The 27,427-nt window shown below is 44.0% G+C and overlaps 1 protein-coding gene across 2 annotated transcripts; it reads right to left on the bottom strand.

Moving 5' to 3' along the window:
- Window positions 1–4: 4 nt before the first annotated feature.
- Window positions 5–26,660, bottom strand: LOC106609199 (neural Wiskott-Aldrich syndrome protein). 2 transcript variants are annotated; one of them, XM_014207716.2, is made up of 11 exons: window positions 26,235–26,660; window positions 17,705–17,839; window positions 17,469–17,555; window positions 17,190–17,286; window positions 16,430–16,459; window positions 11,967–12,159; window positions 9,437–9,479; window positions 6,198–6,351; window positions 4,702–5,204; window positions 1,261–1,366; window positions 5–1,162 (listed from the first exon to the last, which is right to left on the bottom strand). In XM_014207716.2, exons 1-11 carry the CDS (start codon window positions 26,337–26,339, stop codon window positions 1,101–1,103), a joined length of 1,515 nt encoding a protein of 504 aa, XP_014063191.1. In that variant the 5' UTR covers window positions 26,340–26,660; the 3' UTR covers window positions 5–1,100. The 2 variants fall into 2 exon arrangements, with proteins under 2 accessions (XP_014063191.1, XP_014063192.1); XM_014207717.2 differs by lacking the exon at window positions 16,430–16,459 and having other exon boundaries at window positions 26,235–26,659.
- Between the last annotated feature and the right edge of the window lie 767 nt (window positions 26,661–27,427).

The following is a 27,427-nucleotide window of genomic DNA, read 5'->3' as shown; positions in this document are numbered from 1 at the left end:
CATCTCTGTAAATATTAACATTTATTTGTGTACAATTTAATAGTCCATTATTCTTCCAACCTAATTTCTGAAGGTTTGATGTCCATATATCCTGGCTCCTGAACGCCGTTTCACTAACCGTGAAAACAGACAGAGCGATACTGAAAAAAAAACAGCATTGGTTCCCTTCCAAGGAGAAAGCAGCATCCCCCTGTGTAGAGTCGGGTTAGTGTCGACAGTAGATGAGCGTTAGTGTAGTTCACTGGTTCTGAAGGACAGTTTGTTAGTGAAACAGCTCATCATGGTACACTCGGCTGCAAGATCAGTTGTCATATTAAGTTGACAAACTAATTCATCCTCAAGCTTTGCATCGGCACCGACCTGATTCAAACAAATAACCGTAGGAGACTGATTGCTACTATAAAAAAACTAAAAACATTGATGATAACTGTTTGTACTCAATTATGTAGTGTATGATGAAACAAACCAAAAGACAGCAGACAGCTGTGTGTACTACTGTAGTGTACGGGTTGACAGTGTTGGATAATTGAAGTGATAGCCTTTAAAGCATAACGTTGCAGATACAGCCATGATACTGCTCTGTATTCACGTACTGAGCCTCTTCTTTCAATTCGTGCAAAAATACAAACTCTGAGGAGATTTACAATTGACAGCGAATGGGGCTAAATATTCCAACAGAGCTGATTTCATAAGAAAGTTAAACTAGGATTTTTGACTAAGTAAAAATAAAGTAAGAGAAGGGTATGAAAATAGTGTTCTCGATTTTTAACAACTATATTATTAAGGGCTCTGACAGTTTGTTCATTTGTTCTCCCTCCAGTCACTGACCGACCTCTTCCAGATCAAGAGAAACTTGACAAAAAAAAAGTTAAATCCAGGAGAGAGAGAAGAAAAACTTTACAGAAAGATGACATGACAAACCTTTACAGATTAAATGAGGTATTGCACAGAATAACAAAAAAAAAGAAAAAAAAAGAGCATAAAGGCAACAAAAATATACAGCAAATTGATAAAACATTTACATTATAATTTGAATAAGATTTAGAAAGACAATTTAGGAACAATGTAGTGTTGTCAATCATCCGCGAGGGGGAGGGTCGTTAGTCATCCCACTCATCATCCTCCTCAAAGTCCTCTTCCTCGTCATCATCGTCATCATCATCTAGGGAGAGAAAGACAAACAAAATACATTGGTATGAATATAACAGCAACCACTTATCTAGTGTGTGTGTGCGCGCGCGTGCGCATGCGCGCGTGTACCTGAAGAGTGGATGGCTTTGCTCCTCTTCTGCATCACCTCCATCAGAGCTCCTACGATGCCGGCTGAAGGTGTGGCGGGTCCTCCTGACCCTGGTTCGTCAGTCACCTGGAACACACACAGGAACACACACCAGTGAACACTCTCCAGTATAGGGGAATGTGCGTCTAGTAAATTTAGAGGATAGGGGAAGTGTGAAGAGCTAGCCTTAAAGTCGCTGCATGGTCAAGCCAACGTCTGCATAGGCTGTACAGCAGTTACTGCGATACGGCCTCTGTAGAAGCCAGTGCATTCATACTCCTTGCGCTTAGGGGAGCAGCTCTGTTATGAAGGAAGTTGTCAATCATGTCAATGTGGAACTATACGGAGCCCTCTGCATTGTTACAAAATTTGGGAGGCGCACGGCGATGCGGTACGGAGCTCGGTTTGGCCTCTACAAGACTCTGGAGGATCCACAATTGCATCACACCCTCAGTACGGAGCCTCCGGATAGCAATGCCAGAGCAATCATAAATTGGCTTTTAGGTGTTGAGGTAGGTGCTAGGGTATAGGGGCAAAGGGGTTAGGGCAGGGTTCTTGAACCAGGTTTGGCCTTGGGACAAGTTTTTTCTGAGCCAATAGTCGGCAAGCCAGAACAGAACTAGTACATAATATTAACACAGTTAATTGGCCTACACTACAATTTGAGCAACGTTTATTAACACATCTGATTAGTACATAATAAATTCAGTGACTATAAAATAATCATTTAGATCTGATTACGCTCATAAAAAATCACCATGTCTCTATTAAATTATTATTTTTGTCTATTTCTCTGTGCGTTGACTGGTGGAGAAAAACACGTCTACGTAGTGTGTCTTCTTTGCAATGAAAATGTCGCTGTCTGCAAATAATTCAATCTCAGACATTATGAATCTAAGCATAGAACTTTCAAAGTGGCCTTCCCGCCCCAGACAGAGGCCCGACGCAGAAACTTTGAAGCGTTAACTGGGTGGCATTCTCAGAGGAAAACAGCACAATAAAGAAACTCGCATTTTGTGTGCTAACAATGTCCTCATTTTCCTCTATGAACGCGGAATAGACTCACGCCAGGAACCGGCTTTCACATAAGTCGATTGAGGACCGCCTGCGCATCAAAATCGCATCCATCTCACCCGACATCCACAAGATCGTGTCCGGGGGGAAATGCAACTTTTCCTATTGATTAAACAACTTAGTGGCCTATATGACTGTATTTAATAAATACTAACATTGTGAGTGCTTATTCAGGGATATTTAGGTCAAGCTGACAGTATTTTCTAATTGTTCTGTCGTTACAGGAGCTGGCTACCCCTATACCGACATTCAGACACAGCCTTTTTTTCTTTAAATTATTGTCTTATGTAGGACGCTACATTTTTGGACAGCTGCAATTGTAAGTAGGCCTAATTAAAAACATCCCACTTCTATTAGGCAATAAAAAAAAATGATTGGGAAAATGCTCTTGAGTCTCAGACTACCACAGCCAGTTAAGTTATTTTATATAGGCCTAGGCTCTTCAAAAATAGACTCTAATTAAACCCGCTTGTTGTTTGTAAAGTAAAAAATTAAAATGAAGATCATTGTTGAAATGAATTACTCGACTGGTGTAGTTTTTATCCATCTGTTGCTGTGCAACACTTGCATAACAAGTTAGCTATATTTCCAGCACCAGGTGCTGTTCATCTCCTATTGATTGCACTGCGGTTGCAGCTTTACATTTCAGCACCACAATATAGTCCACTGCATGCTTTATTATTATTTGAATGTCTCCTGCATTCTCTCACCTCAAGAATGAAGTTAAAAAGTAACTTTTGCATTATTTAGGCAGGTTAACTGCCTTCTTGGGACATTGCATTTGGGAGTTTTTGCATCTCGGGGCCGACATTTTTAAACAAAACAAATATTCATAATTAACCTGTTGGGGCTAGGGGGCAGTATTTGCACGGCAGGATAAAAAAACGTACCCAATTTAAACTGGTTACTACTCTTGCCCAGAAACGAGAATATGCATATAATTAGTAGATTTGGATAGAAAACACTCTAAAGTTTCTAAAACTGTTTGAATGGTGTCTGTGAGTATAACATAACTCATATGGCAGGCCAAAACCTGAGAAGATTCCATACAGGAAGTGCCCTGTCTGACAATTTGTTGTCCTTCTGTTGCATCTCTATCGAAAATACAGCATCTGTGCTGTAACGTGACATTTTCTAAGGCTTCCATTGGCTCTCTAAAGCCGCCAGAAAGTGGAATGGGGTGTCTGCTGTCTCTGGGCAAAGAACAGCAGGAGAGTTTGTAAGTGGTCAGCCTGGGGACAGTGAGACTGAGATGCGCGTTCACGAGACTACTCCATTTTTTTCTTTCAGCCTTTGAATGAATACAACGTTGCCCGGTTGGAATATTATCGCTGAGAAAAATAGCATAAAAAGTGATTTTAAACAGCGTTTGACATGCTTCTGAGTACGGTAATGGAATATTTAGACATTTTTTGTCACGAAATGCGCTCGCGCGTCACCCTTCGGATAGTGACCTGAACGCACAAACAAAAACAGAGCTATTTGAATATAACTATGGATTATTTGGAACCAAAACAACATTTGTTGTTGAAGTAGAAGTCCTGGGAGTGCATTCTGACAAAGAACAGCAAAGGTAATCCAATTCTTCTAATAGTAATTCTGAGTTTAGTGAGCCCCAAACTTGGTGGGTGTCAAAATAGCTAGCCGTGATGGCCGAGCTATGTACTCAGAATATTGCAAAATGTGCTTTCGCCGAAAAGCAATTTTAAAATCGGACACCGTGATTGCATAAAGGAGTTCTGTATCTATAATTCTTAAAATAATTATGTATTTTGTCAACGTTTATCATGAGTAATTTAGTAAATTCACCGGAAGTTTTTGGTGGGTATGCTAGTTCTGAACATCACATGATAATGTAAAAAGCTGGTTTTTGATATAAATATGAACTTGATTGAACAAAACATGCATGTATTGTATAACAATGTCCTAGGAGTGTCATCTGATGAAGATCAAAGGTTAGTGCTGCATTTAGCTGTGGTTTTGGTTTTTGTGACATATATGCTTGCTTTGAAAATGGCTGTGATTAGTTTTGGCAGGGTACTCTCCTGACATAATCTAATGTTTTGCTTTCGCTGTAAAGCCTTTTTGAAATCGGACAATGTGGTTAGATTAACGAGAGTCTTGTCTTTAAAATGATGTAAAATAGTCATATGTTTGAGAAATTGAAGTTATAGCATTTGAGGTATTTGTATTTTGCGCCACGCGATTCCACTGGCTGTTGACTAGGTTAATTTGGGGGGCTTTGGGGTGACAAATCATATTGCTGATGGGACAGATTTGGCCCACGGGCCGGCAGTTGGGAAACGCTGGGTTAGGGAGTAATGTATAAAGAGGTAATGTTCACTCACAGCCTTTAGCTGTTTGCCTTGTCGTATCTGTTCGAGGAGACCGTTTCGTCCGGTGCTGGTGGAAACGGGCTCCACCTTCTTCAGCGGAGCCCCCTCCCTGATCTGGCTCAACAGGGCTGAGGGCTTACCAGCAGCTCCAACCCCTCCATCAGAATCCGGAAGCATGGGTGGGGGAGGAGGGCCGGGAGGCGGGGGAGGAGGAGGGGGTGCTCCGGAACCAATACCTGCTGGGGTGAAGGAGGGAGGTGGGGGAGGAGGTGGGGCATGGGGAGCTAGGGGAGGAGGGGGCAGAAGGCCTCTAGTTGGGGGTGGGGGTGGGGGTGGAGCTCCCATGCCTGGTCTGGAGGGGGGAGGAGGTGGTGGTGCTGAGGTGGGTGCTCTGGAAGGGGGAGGAGGGGGAGGTGCACCCCTGCCCCTGACCGGTGGGGGCGGGGGTGGGGGGCTGGAGGTCTGGTGTGGGGGAGGAGGTGGAGGTCCGCCTCTGGAAGGAGGGGGTGGAGGGGCTGGAGCAGGCAGAGAAATAATTTTAGCATGGCTTCTACTATTGTACACACACACTTCACAACATGCTTTAGATTCTAGAAGAACCTCAGAGGAAAGGCAGCAAATAAATACAGCTCAATTGCTTCTATGACACCATGCAGTAATGACTGTAGCCACTAGGGACAGCTATGCTTCATGTAATTCTTCTCAACTAACCCAGAAACTCAGACAAAAGCTTTGTGGTTTTATAAAAGAGTTTAGCATTGACTAACATGTCATTCTACAGTCAAGAAAAGGAAAATGTCTCTTCAGCACACTGCAATCGGACTCCTGGTCTGGCCTGTCAATGTTAGATCATGCCCAGGGGCGCACAGCTCTGGGCTCATATCCACAAAGCATCTGCGAGTAGAAGTGCTGATCTAGGATCTTTCCATATAATTTATTCATTATGATCTATAAGACAAAACAGAGCCTAGATCAGCATTCTCACTCAGATGCTTTGTGGATACAGACCCTGGTCTTCAAGGGCCTCAGTCCTGAGGAACTCGAGGGCCTGAGTTGTGCACCCCTGTGATAGACCAGGGATTCCCAAACTCAGTCCTGGGGCCCCCCTGGTTGCACCTTTTCGGTTCTTGCCCTAGCACTACACAGCTTGATGAGTTGGTGATTGAATCAGCTTGGGCAACGACAAAAAGACGTGCACCAAGGAATGAGTTTGGGAAACCCTGTGTTAGACTCTTTTGTCCTGCAGAGGTCAGAGTTAGTCTATCAGACAGCTCCCAGTCAGACTAATGCCACAGCAGCACCATGCAGAGATAAACCAACCTACCACACCACCTTGGAGGTGGAGGACCTGAGGAACACACACTGAACATTAGACTCTAGAGCACTAAACAATCTATATGGACACTACATAGGTTACAAGATAACTTGTTTTTGTAAGTCACTGACCTATCAATACTCTTCTGACAAAACACACAACCCAAAGCCCTTAGTTCCCCACACACACGCACCTTGTCTGCGGAGCTCTATCTTGACTGCCTCCACTCCTCCCTTCTTCTCGATGAAGTCATAGATGACCTTGGAGGTCTCCTTGTCCTTCAGCTGGGCCTCAGAGATGCCACACATGTCAAAAAGGTTCTTTAGCTCCGGGTCTAGGTTGTTCACCTGGAGGAGAGAAGAGAACACTGGATTACAGGAAATAAAACCATGCTGGGTTAGAACTTCTATCAGTTAGAACTTCACTCAGAACTTCACTTAGTTTGAACCTCAATGAGTTAGGAACTAGGGATGCATGAGAGATGTATACATTAAAAAAATTAATCAAAATAAATTTAAAAAAAATCGGTAAGCATATCTGAATTGGCAGATATTTGCTAAAAATGCCAATATCGGCTCTATGTATAGTTTAACGCCGACGTGCATACCTGTATAACGTAGGTAGGTGACGTAATGACACCACGTGCAACACAGCATTACTAACCTAGCCCAATGTCTGCTGTGTGGATCTATTTAAGTTTCAAAGATGGATAACAAAAAGGCCATAATGCAACATTTCTGCTGCCATTATTTCCCCGAGGGGAAAAAGTGAAATCTTTCAATACCACAAACCTAATTACTCATTTGAAAGTGCATCACCCCCAGACGCTCAGTGACTAAGTGCACAACTGAACAAGTTAAAGAACATTTCAGCGAGACAACTCAAAGGCGAAATTCATTAACGCCAAGATAGAATTCATTGCCCTTGACAATCAACCGTTCTCTGTTGTGGACGATGTTGGCTTTCGCCGGCTGGTCGAGCACCTCGAGCCCCGGTACACACTACCAAGTAGGCGCTATTTTTCAGATGATGCCCTACCGGAGTTGCACAGAAACTTTGAAAATGCACATCCATGAGCTACTTGCTATGGGCGTCACTGCTATTAACTTCACAACTGACGACAGGACCAGCGACGTCAGCCCCATGAGCATGTTGAGTCTGACAGCAGTGGGTCGACGAGGATTTCGTACTGAGGAAAGCCGTATTGCATGCTCAAGAATGTGCTGGTTGTCATACCACTGCTGCCATTTCAATGGCATTGGAGAACATGTTTGAAACTTGGAAAATCCCCAAGAACAAAGTACACGCTGTGCTACGTGATAACACACGTAACATGACAAAGGCTTTGGAAGAATGCGGAGTCGACAGTTTTCCATGCATATCTGACACAGTGGCAACAGGTAGGAAGATAGCGGGGTCATTTTAAAACACTCACTGCTAGCATACAGCCACCTGCAAGCAATTCGGGAACAGCTTGGAGTGAAAACGAAAAGGCTTAAGCAAGACGTTTCCACCAGATGGAACAGCACTTTTTACATGATGGAGAGCCTGCTGGAACAAAAATGAGTGCTTGGCGTGTACGCAGCCGACTGTGTTACCTGCAACAATCAGTACAAACCAGTGGACTCTCACTGAAAACATGAACACACTTCCTAGCGCCATTCGAACCACTGACTGGAGAAATAAGCTCATCGACTGCGTCTGCAGCAGACGTGATACCCTCCGTCATGGAGTTGAAACGCCTGCTCAATGAAACTGCCCACACAGACTGTGGGGTTAAAACTTGCAAAAGTACTCTACTAGAGGCTGGGAATAAGGGATTCGTGGCATTCTCTCTGAGCCTCTTTACTGTGTCGCCACCGAGCTCGATGCTATGTACAAGGACCGCTACTTCGATGCAGAAAAGGAACAGGGTTTTTACGTGAAATGTTAGACAGCTGGACAAGATGGAAACGGACACAGTGACAGTACGCACGGAGGAAGAGGACCCACGTCAGAAGAGGCCAAGGACAGACCGAGCTGAAACTTCACTGCTCGACATGTATAATGAAATCCTGGTTGAGAGTTAAATGACTGAACGACAAAACAGCACAGCAAGTAAGTGAAAGAAATGGGTTTGATGATGTTTTACTGGTAATGGGGACATGCGTAAATGCCAACAAAATAACTTTTTGGTGTGTGTGTATGTGTGTGTTTCAACTATTTAAGTGTACTGGAATGCTTAAAAAGCTGCTAAAACTTTAAATATCCGTTATCGGTAACGGGTTTCTGGGCAAGGAAAATATTGGATATTGGTCAAAAATGGCATCTGTGCATCCCTAGGTAGAACCTCACTGGGATAAAACATTAGTTAGAACCACATTATGTCAGAGCTGGCGGTCTCAGATAAACTGTTCTGATGTTGGCACCCCTGTTGTAAAACAGCCCCTGCATCACCACCTGGTGGCTGAGGGGAACTGTGCCAGGTTGGCACTGCCCATCCGGTAGAGTGGATTGAAGGCTGTGAGATTATATTCCCACAGAACTAGATTACACAGGTCTATATCATATCTACTTTAAACCACTACTCTAGCTCTCTGGGCAGAGACACAAACAGCTTAGTTAGTTTGTTCACCTCTATGTAATTCAGGTTGTGTTCTTTTATGTAATGAATTACAGCTGTAAATAAAACATTTTAAACCTGCAGGGTTCTTTCCTGTTTCTGTCGAAACATGTTAAAAGATCCTCTCTTTCTCTTAAATTCGCGCATCTCTCTCTCTCTCTCAACTTAAGTCCTTGAAAGTATTAAAGCTCAGAAACTTCAACAAATCCTCCGGTTCCCGTCTGCTATGTTCGATGTGCGTGTAGAACACCACGCAATAATTACTTATCCTTTTCTGGAAATGAATGGATGGATTATGCAGAAACAGGTTTATAATGTGAAATCTCCTTGTGTAACCCTGGGCTGGCAGTGACTTCTGCAGTGGGCAGAGATATGAAATATTACGACATATTTAGTTCTGAGGAGAATCGTGTCTGACGAACACTATCTTAGAAATAAACAAGTTCTGAGCCTGAGCACTGGTAAGGGGGACGAAAACACAACAACCCCCCTCTCCACTCTCCTTCCTTCCTTCCTTCCCACCCTCCCCTCTTTCTCCCAGTAATACACATCCTCAGAGAGAAACCATCCCACTGTCCAGGCCTTCTGGTTTGAGTTAGCAAGAAAGGCATTTCACTGTACTTGTTCATGTGACATTAAAACTTGAAACGTCCCATACGTTATGACAGAGGCTAGGTAGACCACCGCGTGAGAAGAGGCAGATCACAGGTCAGATAGGATCTTCCCATACCATTAGAAGTAGGGGATGATTCTACTAGCCAGAGGCTACAGTATAGACGACAATATCTCTTCCTCAGTCAAAACCCAGTCAGTCAGTCAGTCATACTCACATCGAAGCCTGTGTTGGGGTCCCAGCCGACATGGCCGACGTGCCTAGAAGGAAACACATGATCAGAGAGAGAGGAGTACAGAGCCTGAGGGAATGATCAGATCAGTATATAGTAGGTAGCCTAACCCTACACTCAGGGGATGAGAGGACACACTGAGGAAGTGTAAACTCTAAAGTAGCCTAACTAGAAAAGGTAACTCCAAGCAAATGTTCGCTAAGAGCAGCTGTTTACCTGGTTAACCAAGGGTGAGCCATGTGTTGGCAAAAATATATGTCCAAGTCAAGACACTACCACACTGGTAGCCTATTTGCAGGTGCTTTTTCAAAGCCCATGACCGATACTCCAGAGTGTAATTTACTCAATATTAGGAGTTGAGAAACAAATCAATAGAAACAAGACACTCCTAATTCAACATGTATTTATTCTGTTTTTGCTAGTGATATTCATAAAAACATTGGAAAATAAAATATCCACACAAAAAACAATGATATATACAGTACCAGTCAAAAGTTTGGATACCTACTCGCTCAAGGGTTTTTTCTTTAATTTTTGCTATTGCCTACATTGTAGAAAAACAGTGAAGACATCTAAACTATGAAACACATACGGAATCATGTAGAAAACAAGTGTAAAAAAAAATATCTAAATATTTTATATGTGAGATTCTTCAAAGTAGCCACCCTTTGCCTTGATGACAACTTTGCACACTCTTGGCATTCTCTCAACCAGCTTGATAAGGACAATCACTTGAATGCATTTCAATTAACAGGTGTGCCTTCTAAAAAGTTAATTTGTGGAATGTCTTTTTGAGCCAATCAGTTGTGTTGTGACATGGTAGGGGTGGTATACAGGAGATAGCCCGATTTGGTAAAAGACCAAGTCCATATTATGGCAAGAAGAGGGGAAATAAGCATAGAGAAACAGTCCATCATTACTTTAAGACATGAAGGTCAGTCAATCCGGAAAATGTTAAGAACTTAATAAAAAGCTTCTTCAAGTGCAGTCGCAAAAAACATTAAGCGCTATGATTTAACCGTCTCTCATGAGGACCGCCAAAGAAAACCCAGAGTTACCTCTGCTGCAGAGGATAAGTTCATTAGATCTCAGATTGCAGCCCAAATAAATGCTTCAGAGTTCAAGTAACAGACATCTCAACATCAACTGTTCAGTGGAGACTGCATGAATCAGGCCTTCATGGTCGAATTGCTGCAAAGAAACCACTACTAAAGGACACCAATAAGAGACTTGCGTGGGCCAAGAAACACGAGCAACGGATATTAGACCGGTGGAAATCTGTCCTTTGGTCTGATGAGTCCAAATGTGAGATTTTTGGTTCCAACCGCCGTGTCTTTGAGACGCAGAGTTGGTGAACAGATGATCTCAGCATGTGTGGTTCCCATCGTGAAGCATGGAGGAGGTGGTGTGATGGTGCTTTGCTGGTGACATGGTCTGATTTATTTAGAATTCAAGGCACACTTAACCAGCATGGTTACCACAGCATTCTGCAGCGATACATCATTCCACCTGGTTTGCACTTAGTGGGACTATCATTTGTTTTTCAACAGTACAATGACCTAAAACACACCTTCAGGCTGTGTAAGGGCTATTGACCAAGGAGAGTGATGGAGTGCTGCATCAGATGACCTGGCCTCCACAATCACCCAACCCAATTGAGATGGTTTGGTAATGAGTTAGACCACAGAGAGAAGGAAAAGCAGCCAACAAGTGCACAGCCATTTGTGGGAACTCCTTCAAGACTGTTGGAAAAGCATTCCTCATGAAGCTGGTTGGGAGAATGCCAAGAGTGTGCAAAGCTGTCATCAAGGCAAAGGGTAGCTACTTTGAAGAATCTCAAATATATTTGGATTTGTTCAACACTTTTTGGTTACTACATGATTCCATATGTGTTATTTCATAGTTTTGATGTCTTCACTATTATTCTACAATGTAGAAAATAGTAAAAAGAAAAACCCTTGAATGACTAGGTGTCCAAACATTCGACTGGTACTGTATAAATGCATTTATTTCCGCGGATCCCCTGCAGTACCTGGGTGCAGACCCCCGGTTAAATACCCCAGGTTTACACTACTTCAGTAACCCAATACCATAGTATTGACTACCAGTGTCCAATTAATAAAAACACAGGACAGATGATCCTCACATCCATCAATCATGCCAGATACATATTACATGTGATTAGAAATATGTCCAGGATTAAAAAGTCCCATCAACTCTTAGCGTGCACATTAACACATTGCAGTACGGCTAGAGGTACTCCTCTATACATTAGCCGTGCAATACCCCCCAGTTGACCCAAACGGGCCACATCCTAACTTGACATCACAGTGAGTAACTAGAAGTGCCACAAATCTAATCTCATGATGGATTCAACCCACACTGAGGTCTTGTGAAAGACCCTTACTTCTCAGATGTCACAAATAAGAGCGGAATTAAACACACACACACACACACACACACACACACACACACACACACCTAAACAGAATAGAATAGATTAAAGAATACTTACTGGAAGTTACTGGGCGTTCCGATGTCTGCCTTGGTCAGCTTCTTGCCCTTCTTTCCCTTCACCTTCTTCTCTTTCTTGTTGTTGTTGACGTTGCTGCTCACCATGTTGAGCTGAGAGTTGTGGCCGTGGAACCGTGACATACTGCTGATCTCTGGATTCTTGATGTCCACCGTGGCCATGGGCAGGGCAGGGCCTAAGGAGGAACATAAGAGTCAGAACTGCAGTACACACAATGCAACAGTCCGGGAGACTCTAGGTCTGAGGGAGAGAGAGACCAGAGTCTCAGAACTAGGTAGTTTAACATACTGATTACAAAATACTTTTGACGTACATTTCATTAATGAGGCCTACTTCCATCATTGATGCGTCCTCCCACAATTAGTTCAATGAGAGGGCACACAGGGTGAGACAGTGGGTTGACTTTTAACACCTGGAGAGTTTAGCCAATGTCCCGACACACTATCTGCTACTGTGATCAAATTACAATCTCAGTAAGCACTCCTCGTGTAAAACCCATCTCCTCTCTAATGCCTCCCATTAGGCTTAGGGCAGTTAGAGAGATGTCTGCTGGTGGGACCACAGGGATAGACCAACGCACAGCAAACAAGAAAAACAAAACCACCGCTACAACACTGACTGGATGAGATTCGTGTGGAATCCTCACACTGAATACTATTTGCCACTACCTGTGACTCACACGTTCTGTGACACCCACATAGTGGTCAATCCAAACTGAGTTCTATGGACATGAGTGTCCTGACTCCCTAGCCACCTACCTCTGTGGCTGGAGTCCCCACGGGGGCTCTTTCTGACCGAGGGCGAGACTGAGGGACTACAGTCACAGGGAGTTCCGTCCCCCTTCCTCCCCCCTCTGTCCCCTTTACACTCTCCGGCCGCCGCCATGTTGACGTCCAGCAGCATCTTACCCACCACGCCGCAAGCGTGGTCCCCGTGGCGTAGCGAGAGGCGGGTAGCGAGGTCCGAGGGGGGCGCATATAGTTCCTCCTGGGGAAGGATCAGGCAGTGGAGGGTGGAGAGACACCCTCCCGGAAGCATCGCCCCTCCTCCTCCCCCCTCAGATAGGTCCTCAGAGGGAGAGGACAGGAAGGTGGTACAGAACATCATCTCAGAGCGAAGGCGGCAGCATGGGGGGCGGGCAAGACTACGTGGTGCTTAGTCCTGGGCTATAGCTCAGAGATCCACTGATCCAAAGATCTAGAGAATCAGAGAGACATCCCGAGCCATAGAACTAGATAACCAACTCCAGGCGTTTCCAAAAACAGATTCAGAGAACCAGGTGGAGGAGCAACCAGAGAGATCGTGAGAGGAGACTGAGCAGGGTATGACCAGATGGACAGCAGGCAGAGCAAGGCAGACTAAGACCCTCTGGCTGAGTGAGGTGCCTAGGGGTTGGGCAAATGCCACAGCTACAGCTGGCCCCGCCTCCAAACAGAGTGCTCTCTCCTCGCCCTCGCAACAGGGAGCACTGCCAGGTCCCAGCTCTACGAGCCAGACGCTTTCCCATATTCTCTCATCCCCTCCTCCCCTCTCCACCAGCGGGCCAAACCACACCCCCAACTCCAGCCCACCTCTAATCCCAGCAAATCACAGTGCTGCTGGATTTTACATAACCATTAATGCCCACTGCTAATCCACCATAATCCCCGAGATTCTCTTAAACATGATGAATCTACATCAGAGAGAGAGAGGCTGGCTGGCTGGCTGGGAGACAGGACTCTGAGACAGCATGGGAAAAGAAGGATAGATAGTGTAAGAAAAAGAGCGATAAGGCAACAGAAACTGTAACATTCTGGGTGAACACGGTTAATTCCCCCAGACACACTCTAGTGAGTCAGACCCAAACAAACACGGCACCACATCCACCTGTCCAACCATTGGATCTGGCTGTGTGCTCTTCCTATCTGCAGGGTCCTTCTCACCTGTCATGACTGCAGACACTGGGACACCACAGATAAACCGCTGTATGTCCACAGGCAGCACACACCATGCCTGCTAGGCCAGAATGTTGTATGTTACCAGTCTGATCAACCTTCATAGGACAGGATAGGTCTGGGCCGTGCCATGTAAAAACATCACCCTCAGCAATCTGTTTACAGGTCACAAATGGAGAAAATGTCACCAATTCAGCCCCCCCCCCCTACAACACTTCCATGGCCAGTGCTGTGAGTAGACTGGGGTAGTGTGAGTGCTGTGAAGTAACTAACGTTAGCAGCTGAATTAAATCCTCTTAGCCTGATTAAGCAGACCAGGAGTTGATTGGGGTGACACGGTCTGTCCCCCCCCCATAAAGACCAGTACAACACTATGGGGAGCCAGGCACAGAGCCAAGGAGTGCTATGAAAAGTGTGACACTGTACTGTTCCACCACAGCAAATCTACATGACCAGTTCCCGAGAGCATCTCTAAAGAGCTTTTGACTGCTATAGTATCTGTACAGTAAGGAAAGCGCTGGGACTAAGTGACTTAAGTTCAAGAAAAACACCAATGAACCGTATCACCCACAGCCTGTCTGGGTACTGATGAGAGGGGATTTGAGAAGGACGCACCTCTTATACTCTACAAGTTTATATACACAGTTGAAGTTGGAAGTTTACATACACCTTGGCCAAACACATTTGGCCCATTCCTCCTGACAGAGCTGATGTAACTGAGTCAGGTTTGTAGGCCTCCTTGCTCGCACACGCTTTTCAGTTCTGCCAACACATTTTCTATAGGTTTCAGGTCAGGGCTTTGTGATGGCCAGTCCAATACCTTGACTTTGTTGTCCTTAAGCCATTTTGCCACAACTTTGGAAGTATGCTTGGGGTCATTGTCCATTTGGAAGACCTATTTGCGACCAAGCTTTAACTTCCTGACTGATGTCTTGAGATGTTGCTTCAATATATCCACATCATTTTCCTTCCTCATGACACCATCTATTTTGTGAAGTGCACCAGTCCCTCCTGCAGCAAAGCACCCCCACAACATCATGCTGCCACCCCAGTGCTTCACGGTTGGGATGGTGTTCTTCGGCTTGCAAGCTTCCCCCTTTTCCTTCCAAACATAACGATGGTCATTATGGCCAAACAGTTCTATTGTCGTTTCATCAGACCAGAGAATATTTCTCCAAAAAGTACGATCTTTGTCCCCATGTGCAGTTGCAAACCGTAGTCTGGCTTTTTTATGGCGGTTTTGGAGCAGTGGCTTCTTCCTTGCTGAGCGGCCTTTCAGGTTATGTCAATATAGGACTCGTTTTACTGTGGATATAAATACTTTTGTACCCGTTTCCTCCAGCATCTTCACAAGGTCCTTCGCTGTTGTTCTGGGATTGATTTGCACTTTTCGCACCAAAGTACGTTCATCTCTAGGAGACAGAAGGCGTCTCCTTCCTGAGTGGTATGGCGGCTGCGTGGACCCATGGTGTTTATACTTGCGTACTATTGTTTGTACAGATGAATGTGGTACCTTCAGGCATTTGGAAATTGCTGCCAAGGATGAACCAGACTTGTGGAGGTCTACAATTTTCCCATGATGTTAAGCAAAGAGGCACGGAGTTTGATGGTAGGCCTTGAAACACATCCACAGGTACACCTCCAATTGACTCAAATGATATCAATTTGCCTATCGGAAGCTTCTAAAGCCATAACATCATTTTTTTGAATTTTCCAAGTTGTTTAAAGGCACAGTCAACTTAGTGTATGTAAACTTCTGGCACACTGGAATTGTGATACAGTGAATAAGTGAAATAATCTGTCTAAACAATTGTAAGAAAAATTACTTGCGTCACGTACAAAGCAAATGTCCTTACCGACTTTCCACAAATTTCTTGTAAAGAAACTATAGTTTTGGTGTGGTTGAAAAACGATATTGACTCCAACCTAAGTGTATGTTAACTTCCGACTTCAACCGTAGCATCTTATCTATAGCTAGGTGATCTACTGTGAATGTAAGCTGATTATTCATATGGCCTGGTGTGGAGTGTGTGATGGAGTGAGTGGTATCACAGGTTTGGTATTTTAAGATTGAGGGGAGGGATCTGCTCAACTTCCTGTAGAACTGGCTTTCTGGAATGTGTATGCAGAATACCTAAGCATGTCCTGTAAGGCGGATTTATGTACATTGAAATTGCTTCTCACCACTGATGCCACAGTCAGATATACAGTACTTCCATACCCCTTATGGTTAAGATTAAGACTGGGGGGGTAGGGTAGGTAGTGTTAGTTAGGGGCTTGGGAGAGGTGTTCACTCGGAAACAACCTGCATTCAGTGGATTATCCAATGGCTTTACACTGGAACCACTCAATCAAAGCCACGTGGGGACGAGTGTGTTTGTTTACGTGTATGTATATTTTAAGTCAAATCATTTCTGGGTTATTTGATTGAAAACTTAGTGTCTATGTCGATTTCTGGTTAAAATCTAAATTATATATATTAAAAAAAAAAGACTTTCATGAAGGACCTACCATTTTGACCTGGAGGGTCACGTCTTTTTTCTGTAAAACAAAATGTATAGAATTAATCTCCTGTATAGTGCTGCGTGTTAGTGAAAGGTAAGGGATTGGTATGGATTTACAGGTGACTGAAGTGTATGGACCAAAGAGGAACTCTGCTGTAAGCAGGGGGGGTTCGGATGGAGTTAGTTTATAAGCAGCATGGATGCGTGTGTGTGGGGGGGGATTGATTGTCAAGCGTACGTGTACGAGTTAGTGATTTACCAGAACGATCACAGACTGACAAAACAGAGCTCAAATCTAAAAAAAAAAGGATCATCCATTAGAAACTGCATCGACGCTTGCTGGTTTGGGACAGAGGACAAACAGTCCTGACCTTGTCATTATAGCAAGCTGATCTCCATGAGCACTTCAAAAAGAGGCACGGAAGAGCACTGTTGCCCCTGGACACTGATCTTAGCTGATCAGGCACATGTTGATGTTAGGATTTAGGAGAGGGTGAAGCTGATTCTAGATCTGCTCCCCTTCTACTGGAGCTAGAGCCCTTAACGGTGGGCCAGAGAGAGCGAGAGCTGTCAATTGAACAATCAGGACGTAAAGGAGATGGCATAGAAAGAAGGAGAGATCCATATCTCAAAATTGAGAGGATCTGTATCTTAAAATTGAGAGGATCTGTCCACTCATTAGCAGACCAAGCTAAGGTCAGAGGAGAGATGGTTTTTAATATCAGAGGTCAGTAGAATAAAAGATGGCGTCGGTAGGTAGTAGTCACCAGATTTTCTCTGTCGTCTCCCATGCAGGTCCTCGAAGGCGCCCCGGAAAAGCTTGGCCTCCTCCTCGTTGGAGAAGTTCAGTCCCATCTGGCACGACTACACACACACACACGCCAACAAAACGCAGGAAGTGGAATGTCATAAGAACGAACAACACTGCAAGCTTAAAAAAAAAAACAGCACACATAGGTTTTTGCCATAAATAAATTGACCATGACATGTGAAAGGACTTGGCTGGAGCAAGGCACATCAAGTACATAGAGAAAGGGATAACTCACATCTCCTGCGAATGTGAAGAAGTAAGATTTGGGGAAAGCGATTATGAAGTTGTTGTAGAGCTCCTGCTCTAACATGCTTCGACCCTCCTGTGGCGAGAGAGAGAATGTGTGGATATAATTATTATTATTATTATTATTATTATTATCATCATCATCTGTTTTAATCTATGGTTTTGTCACATACATCAGATAGGTGTAGTGAAAATGTGTTGTTTTACAGTGTGAACTAAACCCACCTTCATGTCGAACACCCTGATAAAGTAGGATCGTGCTGGGTTGTCTTTGACCAGACAGGCCACACCACAGCACTTCTTGGTCCAGGCTGAGTTCCTGTCTGCTGAGTATACCTGCACCACCGCAGAACACAGCGACTGCAGGGGGGAGAAAGGCACAAGGGGTTCATACACCCGAATCCATTCAACTGAAATGTGTCTTCTGTATTTAAACCAACCCCTATGAATCAGAGAGGTGTGGGGGGCTGCCTTAAAATTGACAGCCACGTCTTCGGACACCGGGGAACAGTGGGTTAAATGCCATGCTCAGGGGAAGAACATATTTTTACCTTGTCAGCTCGGGGATTCGATCCAGCAACCTTTCGGTTACTGGCCCAACGCTCTAACCCCCACTAACAGTAAGTCGCTCTGGATAAGAGAGTCGCCTAAATGACTAAAATGTAAAATGGATGTAATAGGGATTCAACTGAGACCCACAGACTCTCAGTCTATGTTTTACAGTGAAGCAGTGTTGGCCAGGTCTCCCTTTAAAAATATGTATTTGACTAATGGAATTAACTTCCTGCTTTAAAAAGGTAGACTCAAGGACCCCAAGTATACACAATATCAGGCCGACTTCCTCAACTACTAAGAGCGTTGAAGCGCGAGGCTAAACATCTCTGCTGTTTTGGTCACGTAGAGATCACGCTGTAACAGTGTGAAGCGCACCCGAGCGTGTGCGCAGATACTCTGTGACCGCGCAACATTTTGTATCGCGCTCAGGGGCGGAAATCCCGGGGGGGACACGACCCCCCCATCCTGGGAAAAAATATGATTTGTCCCCCCCAATATATCACTGAAACAAAACTATGTAATTTAAATAATATTAATAATACGCAATGAAAGCAATTGTGCTGATTATAGACACTTAATAGCGCGTTTTTAAGTTTCAAAAGATTGCGACCCCCCCACCCTTTGCCTCACAATGGTTTGATCCACTGCCAGTTCCTTAGTTGGCAAGGTAACAGAGGGGTCGTATCCACTGTCTGAAAGGCACTCAATGAACGTAACTGACGTGAGGTTAATCCAGTCAATTGCGCACACACACTAGGTGAATATGCAGAGCTAGCGCGCAAATATTAACTATTAAGCTAGCTAGTACCTATTCCATTTATGTGGCCTCGTCAAAGATGGAATCTTTGCTATCGTCAATTTATTCCAAGATCAGCATGCAGATGATGTAAGTTAGTGCTTCAAAGTCCCTGTGATAAGGTTAGCGATAAACTGAAGTCCAAACTGAACAGAACTACACTCTTCTACCATTGTCTTAAATATATTTAATGGTCTCGTTGCAAAAGCTAAATTGTCGCAAGGGAACTTTTATTTATTTATTTTATTTCACCTTTATTTAACCCGGGTAGCAAAGATTATAGCAAACACCACTGAAACAAAATTGGTGCTCGCTAGCTTTGCAAATTCAGCTATTGTTGGAAGCCAGCCAATATGAAACAAACTATTAAAATTACAAAAGGTTGCAGCATATGTTGTGTAAATGGTGAACTCATACAGCTGTCAACTCTTGTCATTTTAATCCGTTTCACATTTGCTAGCTCCCTTCTAGATCGAAGCCCAAATAGAATGATAAAAGATGATAAAAGCCCATCTCCTACTGTAAATAACCTACACACTGTGTGTGTGTGTAGCCAGCCAGCCAGGTAGAAAAATGGCAGAAAAATAAAAGACGGACATCAGAGTATTTTTCAGTACACCAAAACGCAAAGTAAGAACCCTAGTAGCCTAATATCTCAAAGACTAGTTGATAAAATGTTCATAAGAAAGAAATGAAATTCTAATGGAAATGTTTCACAATGATGTCATTAGGCAGAGCAGGCAACAGATGGCACACAGACAGCAGAGTTGGGGACAGATATGCAGGGACAGACTGGCAGAGACGGAGTCTCAGGTAAGTTTGTTGAGTCTTTGTTTGGCAACATTATGAAAGGTTCTAATTTTTTTTAACTTGTAAAATAGTAACATAATTGGAAAATGCCATGGATACCCCCACTCTCAACTTTAACAAATCTTAGTTCAGTCACCAGTAAGGCAATGGTATTGCTGTTGTGATTAGTTGTGTAGTTTTGGGTACCGGTAGTTAGGAGTACGGCAAACGCCTTATTTCTTTGGTTCCGCAATATACATTTACCATATTACAATGTAGGCTGTGTTACAGCACTACTTTTGGTGTCCCCCTCAGGAATTGCTCTTGAGAAAATTTCATGTAATTGTCCCCTCCAAAGTTGATATCAGATTTTCGCCCCTGATCGCACTCATCTCAATATCTGCGGATCTGCTCAGGGCAACCTCATCTCGCCAAGTCGAACATTAAATAAAAAGGTTAGAAAATAATGTATGCGCAGAAACACTACTACAAAGGTGTGACAGCATTGGCAGAGTTTAGACTACCGCAGAGCTGTTCATTTCTCAGCAGGACTAAAGTCACCCTGTCCTCTTGTGTGCCAGTACTGTCCTCTGTATTGCTTACTGACATCTCAGCAGTCTCCTCACGCAGGACGGTAAAGTAGCCTGTCAGGCTGCCAATAAAGTGGTGAATATACTCTTGTCACTTACTTATAGTAATGAGACGAGGACAGGAAGGCTGGCCTGTCATAATGTGTCTTTATTGTTGGCAGCAGTGTGTCTCACCGTAACAGCCTCTACGCCTTTCTCTATAGGACCGAGCTATCACACTGCTGACTGACTCCGAAAGCAGACATGTTCGTAATGCATCTAGACCTAGAAGCTCTAGAACAGGGCAGCCCAACCCTGTTCCTGGAGATCTACTGTCCAACCCTAATTGAGCATATCTGAGTAGAATCAGGTGTGTTACATTAGGGTTGGACTGAAAACCCACAGGACGGTAGATCTCCAGGAAGAGGGTTGGGCAGCCCTGTACTAGGAGGAGGCCGTCTCAGGGAGCAGTGGTTACCAAGTGAAGCTGCTGCAGCGATGCAAATAATGTCCTCAGCTCTTTGAAGATAACTTGTCATAAAGATAAAGGGCTAGCTCAAACAGAGCTAACTGGAGTGTTATTGCCAAGTATCTCATGGTCTTAGACTGATGTGGCCAGGCCTTTCTACCATGCCCGTTATGTGTGATCCTGCTGGGGCAGACAGGCCTGCAGCAGAACCCTCTGACTCAGCAGGGCTGGATGTCAGGCTCCACTACACAGACTCAAGATCAGGGCCCGGTTTCCCGATACCGATGGAACTTAGGCTTACGATGCGTCGTTCCTACAACGGCCGAAAGCCGAAAAACACCACACGGAGAGAATGTTCGCTAAGTGCATCGTTAGACAAATTACAGAGACAGAAGCCCAGTGGTCACCAACCTTCTCTGAGTCAAGATCACTTTGAGTCAACATGCATGCCGAGATCTACCGCTCTGATTTTTTATTAACATGACTTAAAAAAAATGTAAGCCTAGGCAACATTAACCTATTAAAACAATACTGTAGCAATGAGGTTTGTGCAGTAGGCTATAGGCCCAATACATTATCACCGCATGTTAGCTTTGCTTGAATTTACCTGCCAGTGCATTGTTGTTCGGGAATTTAAAAAAATATTTCATATTTTGAGGTAGGCTATATGATCACACTGGTAATAGATTCATGGTTGTATTACTTGTGAGGCACATTTAAATCATTTGCCTTTTTTACTTTCCTGGGCTGATGGTGCCTGCACCTGATGGTCAGTCTCAGCGGAGAGAGAGCGCAGCAGACTGAGGGTCCGTCTCTCAGGGACACCGTCTTCCAGCTGATGACGAAACTCGAGTCGCACCGCATTATTTTTGCCTCATGCACAAATTAATGTTGTTACTCCTATAAACAGAGAAAAGTGAAATATTCCTTGATATTAAAAATGACCCAAGCCGCTAATAACAACGCATGCCTATATACACACACACTTTCCTACTCATTCATTAATGCTACACTGCTTGTTCTAGCGCTGAGTGGAAATAGGAAGAACGCGCATTTTGTGGGTTAAAAAAAGTGTTGACTACAAAGTGTTGACAGTGCTGAGTAAGAACTTAAACATGAACTCACTCAAAAACAGCAGCTCTTTGCTGTATTCGTTGACAGTCTCTCTCTAGTCATAGTTTTAAGCGTATTGAAATTTCACAGTATCAATTTTGCCGTAGCTTTTTTTAAGCCTGCTAAATTACAGCAGACTCGATCATCTGAGTAATCGGATTGGCCAGCAGTGGCATAATGCACTTGATTTCCTCTCCAGGCCCACCGGGAAGGCAGAGTTTGTACCTTCAGACACATGAAATGGCAACAGTTTGCCTACCTGGCACGCGGGGCAGCGGAATTGGCCTCACCTACCACCAACAGCCCGAGACTAATTTAAAAAAAATAGGAACAAGGGTTTATTTGTTTTTTAACAGAAATGTTTGGCGACTGACTAGATATGCCTTGGAGATCGACCAGTCGATCGTGATCGACCAGTGTGCCAGACTGAATTCAAAGTTGACTAAAGAGATTATTTCTCTCACCCATCTACACACAATACCCCATAATGACAAAGCAAATGTATTAAAAATTAAATACAGAAATGGATACTTTGTGGATACTTTGTAGAAGCCCCTTTGGCAGCTTTGACAGCTGTGAGTCTTTCTGGGTAAGTCTCTAAGAGCTTTCCACACCTGGATTGTGCACCATTTGCCCATTATTATTTTCAAAATTCTTCAAGCTCTGTCAAATTAGACAACCATTTTCAGGTCTTGCCATAGATTTTCAAGTAGACTTAAGTCAAAGCTTACTAGAAGAGAGGAGGCTGTTATAGCAGCAAAAGGGATGACCACCGCCACATAAATGCTCATGATTTTGGAATGAGATGTTTGATGAGCAAGTGTCCACATACATTACATGAGCAAAAGTATATTTTAAATGCAGTCATCTCGGCTTACATTTTAAGCTTTTTATGCTTCACTTGTTTGTAACAACTGCCAATATTTTGGCAACTTTGTAGGCCTATTTGTAGACAACTTTGTTCGGAAGTTATTGTTGGTCAGTCAGAAACATCTTGATTCTATGATTAGCAGAGATCTTTGGTGAATAAAGTGACGCAGAAGGGTAAAAAAAGCAGCTCACAAAACACTTAGCTGTTTTACAAGCAGTCGGTAAACAACAAGCGCTTTCAAGTGAAACATTTTTTTACATTTTTTTTTTTTACATTTTAGTCATTTAGCAGACGCTCTTATCCAGAGCGACTTACAGTAGTGAATGCATACATTTCATACAATTTCATACATTTTTTTTTTTTTGCTGGCCCCCCCGTGGGAATCGAACCCACAACCCTGGCGTTGCAAACACCATGCTCTACCAACTGAGCTAACAATGGTTTTGGGAAACAGCACAGAGATTTACCGAAGCTCCTACGAAGGTTCTAAAGATAAACTTAGCCTTAAAATGCTTTTGGGAAACGGGACCCAGGTTCTTCCCCAAGTTTACTAGCCTCCTCGCAGAGGGGTTCAGGCCCATTACCCTGCAGATGAAAGGCGGGCCAGAGCGGAAAGTGGTAAAGCAAGTTCACGAGAACGCCTAGTAGCTAACTACACACAGATGGGTAAGGGCTGTGCAGTGTCTGGGGACATGAAGCTTTCTAGCCTAGACTACATTTCAAAGAAAGCAATATTTGTCTGTGCTCATCTAGCTGGCTGTGCCCACAACAGGACTAAGGCAGTGAGGTCACAGAGAGCTGAGCGGTTTCATCTATCAGCCTCTCGAGCTCTGATCACAAGTGGCAGCCTGAACGAGCCCCACTGGCCACAGGAAGCAACCAGTCCCAGTGACATCATCAAAGCTCGCCATGACACCACTCTCCAGGCTGCTGGTGCTACTACACACTACAGCCAATAGGACTGTTGAGGGCTCACAGGGAAAACAAACAAACAGGATGTTGAATGTACGGTAAGTGTGCATCATTCATCCATGTCCTGACAGTATTTCCCATGTAGCCTAAAAAGTGGGATTGGGTAGGAATGGCTAGGGTTGGGAAGGACAGAAAGAGAGGGGGGAAAGTCCAAGTGGAGTTGGGAAGGAGTAGAGACTGGAGAGTAGTAGGAAATACAGAGACTGGTATTGGGAGGCAGAGGCCCAGAGTAGGGGTGGTAAGGGGAGGCCGAGGTGGGGAAAGAGGGAACAGGGAAGAGGTTGGGAAGGAAAGTATGAGGTAAAGATCAAAAGGCACATTTTCGCCACTCCAGCACAAAACACTGAAGGAGGTTGACCACTGCACTTCCTGCTGGAGAGGACTGCTGACCAGGCAGTCTCTGTGTCTGTCTCACTCACACAGAACGCGAATTGGATAGCTTCCACCTCTAGCCCGGTGCTGATAGTAAAAAGTGAAGCAGTAGGAATACCAATGAGTTGAATGTCAGTGAAGCCACAGCAACACAGGTTGGACCTCTCACATGTGATTCATCATCTGGCAGGGCCTGTGTTTCAGAGTGTGCCGCTCACTGTTTGTATGTATGAATCACTGAAAGAGAGGGGAGTGACAGAGCGATAGAGACCAAGATAGAGAGCGAGGCCCTGAGCTGAAATTCACTGACACAGCTCTGTCTCCAACTAGCACATAACATCCATGTCTCAACAGGCAACAGGTATTAGACATGAGCTTCTGGCTCAGCTAGCATAACTTGCCTTTAACAACTGGAATAAGCCAAAGGTTAAACACAGAAGCCTGGGGCTGTTCAGTGTTAAGTTCTCTGTGGAGGAAGAGAAAAGACAGCAGCTTCCTACATTTTCATTCTCTAGCTACGCGAGACCATTACATAACAAGCAATCGCTCACTTCTCGCGGATTTTAAACAGGAGTGTGTTCATGCGGAGAGCGAGGCAGGAATGTCGCTCACGCAACTGCCTGGGCTGTCTCACATGGTGAGTGACATGGCCTGGATGTCTGTGGAATGATGTTATTGGCTGTGTATGCAGGTGTACAACACAGGTGCAGAGACACACCTGGGACAGGTATGACTGTGACAGACAGGTAGGAGGCGGGACTCTTCTGGCCCACCACGTGAGAACGAGGAAGTAAGATAAGACGACTTCCTCAACACCATCTTAGCCATCTTTGTGAACATGACAAAGGTGACATGACTCAAAGCCAGATGATATGGGGAAGTAGCAAAGGGTGTGGTAACGGTGGCATGGGAAAGTTACTACCGAGACAAAACGATCAACTCATCTACTCTGGAGAAACTGTAGGCTCAACCACTGTAGGGAAAGTGTGCGAGCAGTATCCGACTTCACACTGGGTAGAAACCTACCAACTTAGTTTCAAACATTACACAACACAGACAGACAGACCCACATCCATGAGGAAATCTGATTAAACCACATTCCTGATGAACTGATTAACAGCCTTAAAAATGGCAGCTTTATCTTGGCCAGGTTGCAGTTGCAAATGAGAACTTGTCCTCAACTAGCCTACCTGGTTAAATAAAGGTGAAATAAAATACATTTTAAAAATCCAATTGTATCAACCAACCTGTTTATAGGTAGCTCATACCTGCATGTACTGTGAAATAAGTGGGGTGGGTGCATTCGCTCTCTGAATTGACATCGGATGACATTAGCCTACCACCCAAGGCTAGCCAGGTAGTTTATTGACAGATCAAGTTGACATACTGGGGTGTAAAACCAGCAAATAGATACTGTATACCTATTTTGTTGACATAAGTGTAGGCCTTTACAATGCTATTGTACATTACACCAACTTAAATACCCGAGGTTAAAGGGTGCAATCAATGCAGATCATGTTTCAAGAGGACACATTGTTTCTATTGAAATATAATTTCCTGGCTGGGTCAAATGATAACAAAAGGCGGTATATAATATCATTTTTCAAGCTGTCACATTAAATAGAGTCCCTGCCCATCAGAGCTAATTTGCTACAGTGATATACTAACGCTACACTGGTCACATTCTTCACTGATTGCTGCAATCAACTGAATTTAATTGTGTGATTGCCTATGAGAAAGTATTGTGTGGACAACAGAACAATGCATGCCAGACAGATTGTTCTGAACACACAGGCTGCTTCCGAAATCAGCCAAGACATTATGCAACGTCAGTACGAAAAACATTCGTAGCCAGATTGATGAGTTTAGCAGATCCTAACACTGGCACAGGTCTAGGCCAACAAAACCGAGCAGCACATTCTTGTTAACAGTGGTTTGGCTCTTCTCGGTGTTTCCATGCTATGCAGGTGTGTCAGGGAACACCCGAGGCCTCGGGGCTTGACTGAAACTTTCTACCGCCCAATGTCACTATGTCCCGGGATATCAAGTTGTATTTTTCCCTACCCCTATTCCACCAGTCTAGCCGAAGCCAAGGGAAGGACCGTCAGTGCCTGTGGCGAGAGTTGTTTTCCTTCGAATGTTATATCAAACATATTGAGGCATCAATTAGAGGTTTCAATTAATCCTGAAACGGGTAAACATCATTCACGAGCAATTAGTAAAGAAAGTATAACAATTGATAAACTTACGGTGCATTTTCTGCCGAGGTAATTGAAGAGACAGTCGTTCTCTTGTGGGGTTAGCAGTTTGGATGCACTGTTAGCGGGCCGCCGTTGCGACAGATGGCCACTCATTATTGACAATCAACCAAAAGGTGTGTTATGATTCCGATTCGACGTTGTATGAAACCCAAACAAACAGTCATTGATCTCCCGTGGCCTGCAACTGGACCCTCACATCGATGCACCTTCGTTCACTTCCCGATAGAAACAGCTTTAGTATGATAATATCTCCGTTGGTCCCAAACACAACGTAAGGTCCTCCTTCAATCCAAATTATGAGAACATTCCTGCAACGTCTTGCATATGGTAGATACTAAACTTTCATCGGAACTCCAGCGCAAGTAGCGGCAGATTTTTGACTCAATCCAACATGGCAGTCTATGGGAATAAACCAAAAACGTAACTGGGGGAGTGCACACTTTTGAAATGCACGACTAGATCATTTTGAGAGCATTAAACGGTTATGTTACACAACATTTATGACATAACAATGTATTATCTTTATAAAACAAATTAATGCAAATATGTCAAAAGAAGTTAAATTAAAATATTTTTTGAGAGAATGGTACGATCCAGCCAATGTTTATACCAAAGATTCTTATAACTAACCCAAATTAGACCAGAGCGTGTCGATTGAAATGGGAACAAAATAATCATATTGGCCAAAACGAGCAGAGGTGGGGCGATGCAGGCACGAACTAGTGAAATCCTATTGGCGCGTTCTAGCATTTATTTACATATTTCCGTTAGGGAACGCCTACTATGTGAAGTGCGCATGTGCAATAACGCTATTCGACCCTTGCATTCCTTCTAAACAATTTTTTTTTCAAACCTTGGCAAAGGGTAAAGTCTGCAAAACGCAGTCCACTCTGTTTGCTACAGATTGAGGTTTTGAAAACAGAAAACTGTATGGAGGTCAAATGTTTAATTGATGACAACATTTGCAGAATTTTACCAAAATTCGTCTCGTTCTATCTTCTCCCAATTCCGGTCACTGGGCTTCCTCTCATCACCATATTTGGTAGTGAGTGGAAACGCCAACCAGAGGCTTCGCATTTATACATCCGGTGAAATATCTGGCTTATACTATCTCGTATATACTATAATTCAGCAAAGAACGGAGCAGAGACAGAACGCGCGGATTGTCAAATTGATGCTAT

This window comes from Salmo salar, chromosome ssa07 (assembly GCF_905237065.1).
Source record: "Salmo salar chromosome ssa07, Ssal_v3.1, whole genome shotgun sequence".
Taxonomy (NCBI): domain Eukaryota; kingdom Metazoa; phylum Chordata; class Actinopteri; order Salmoniformes; family Salmonidae; genus Salmo; species Salmo salar.
Note: the sequence above shows the minus strand (reverse complement) of the source record. Positions and strands in the feature narration are given on the sequence as shown.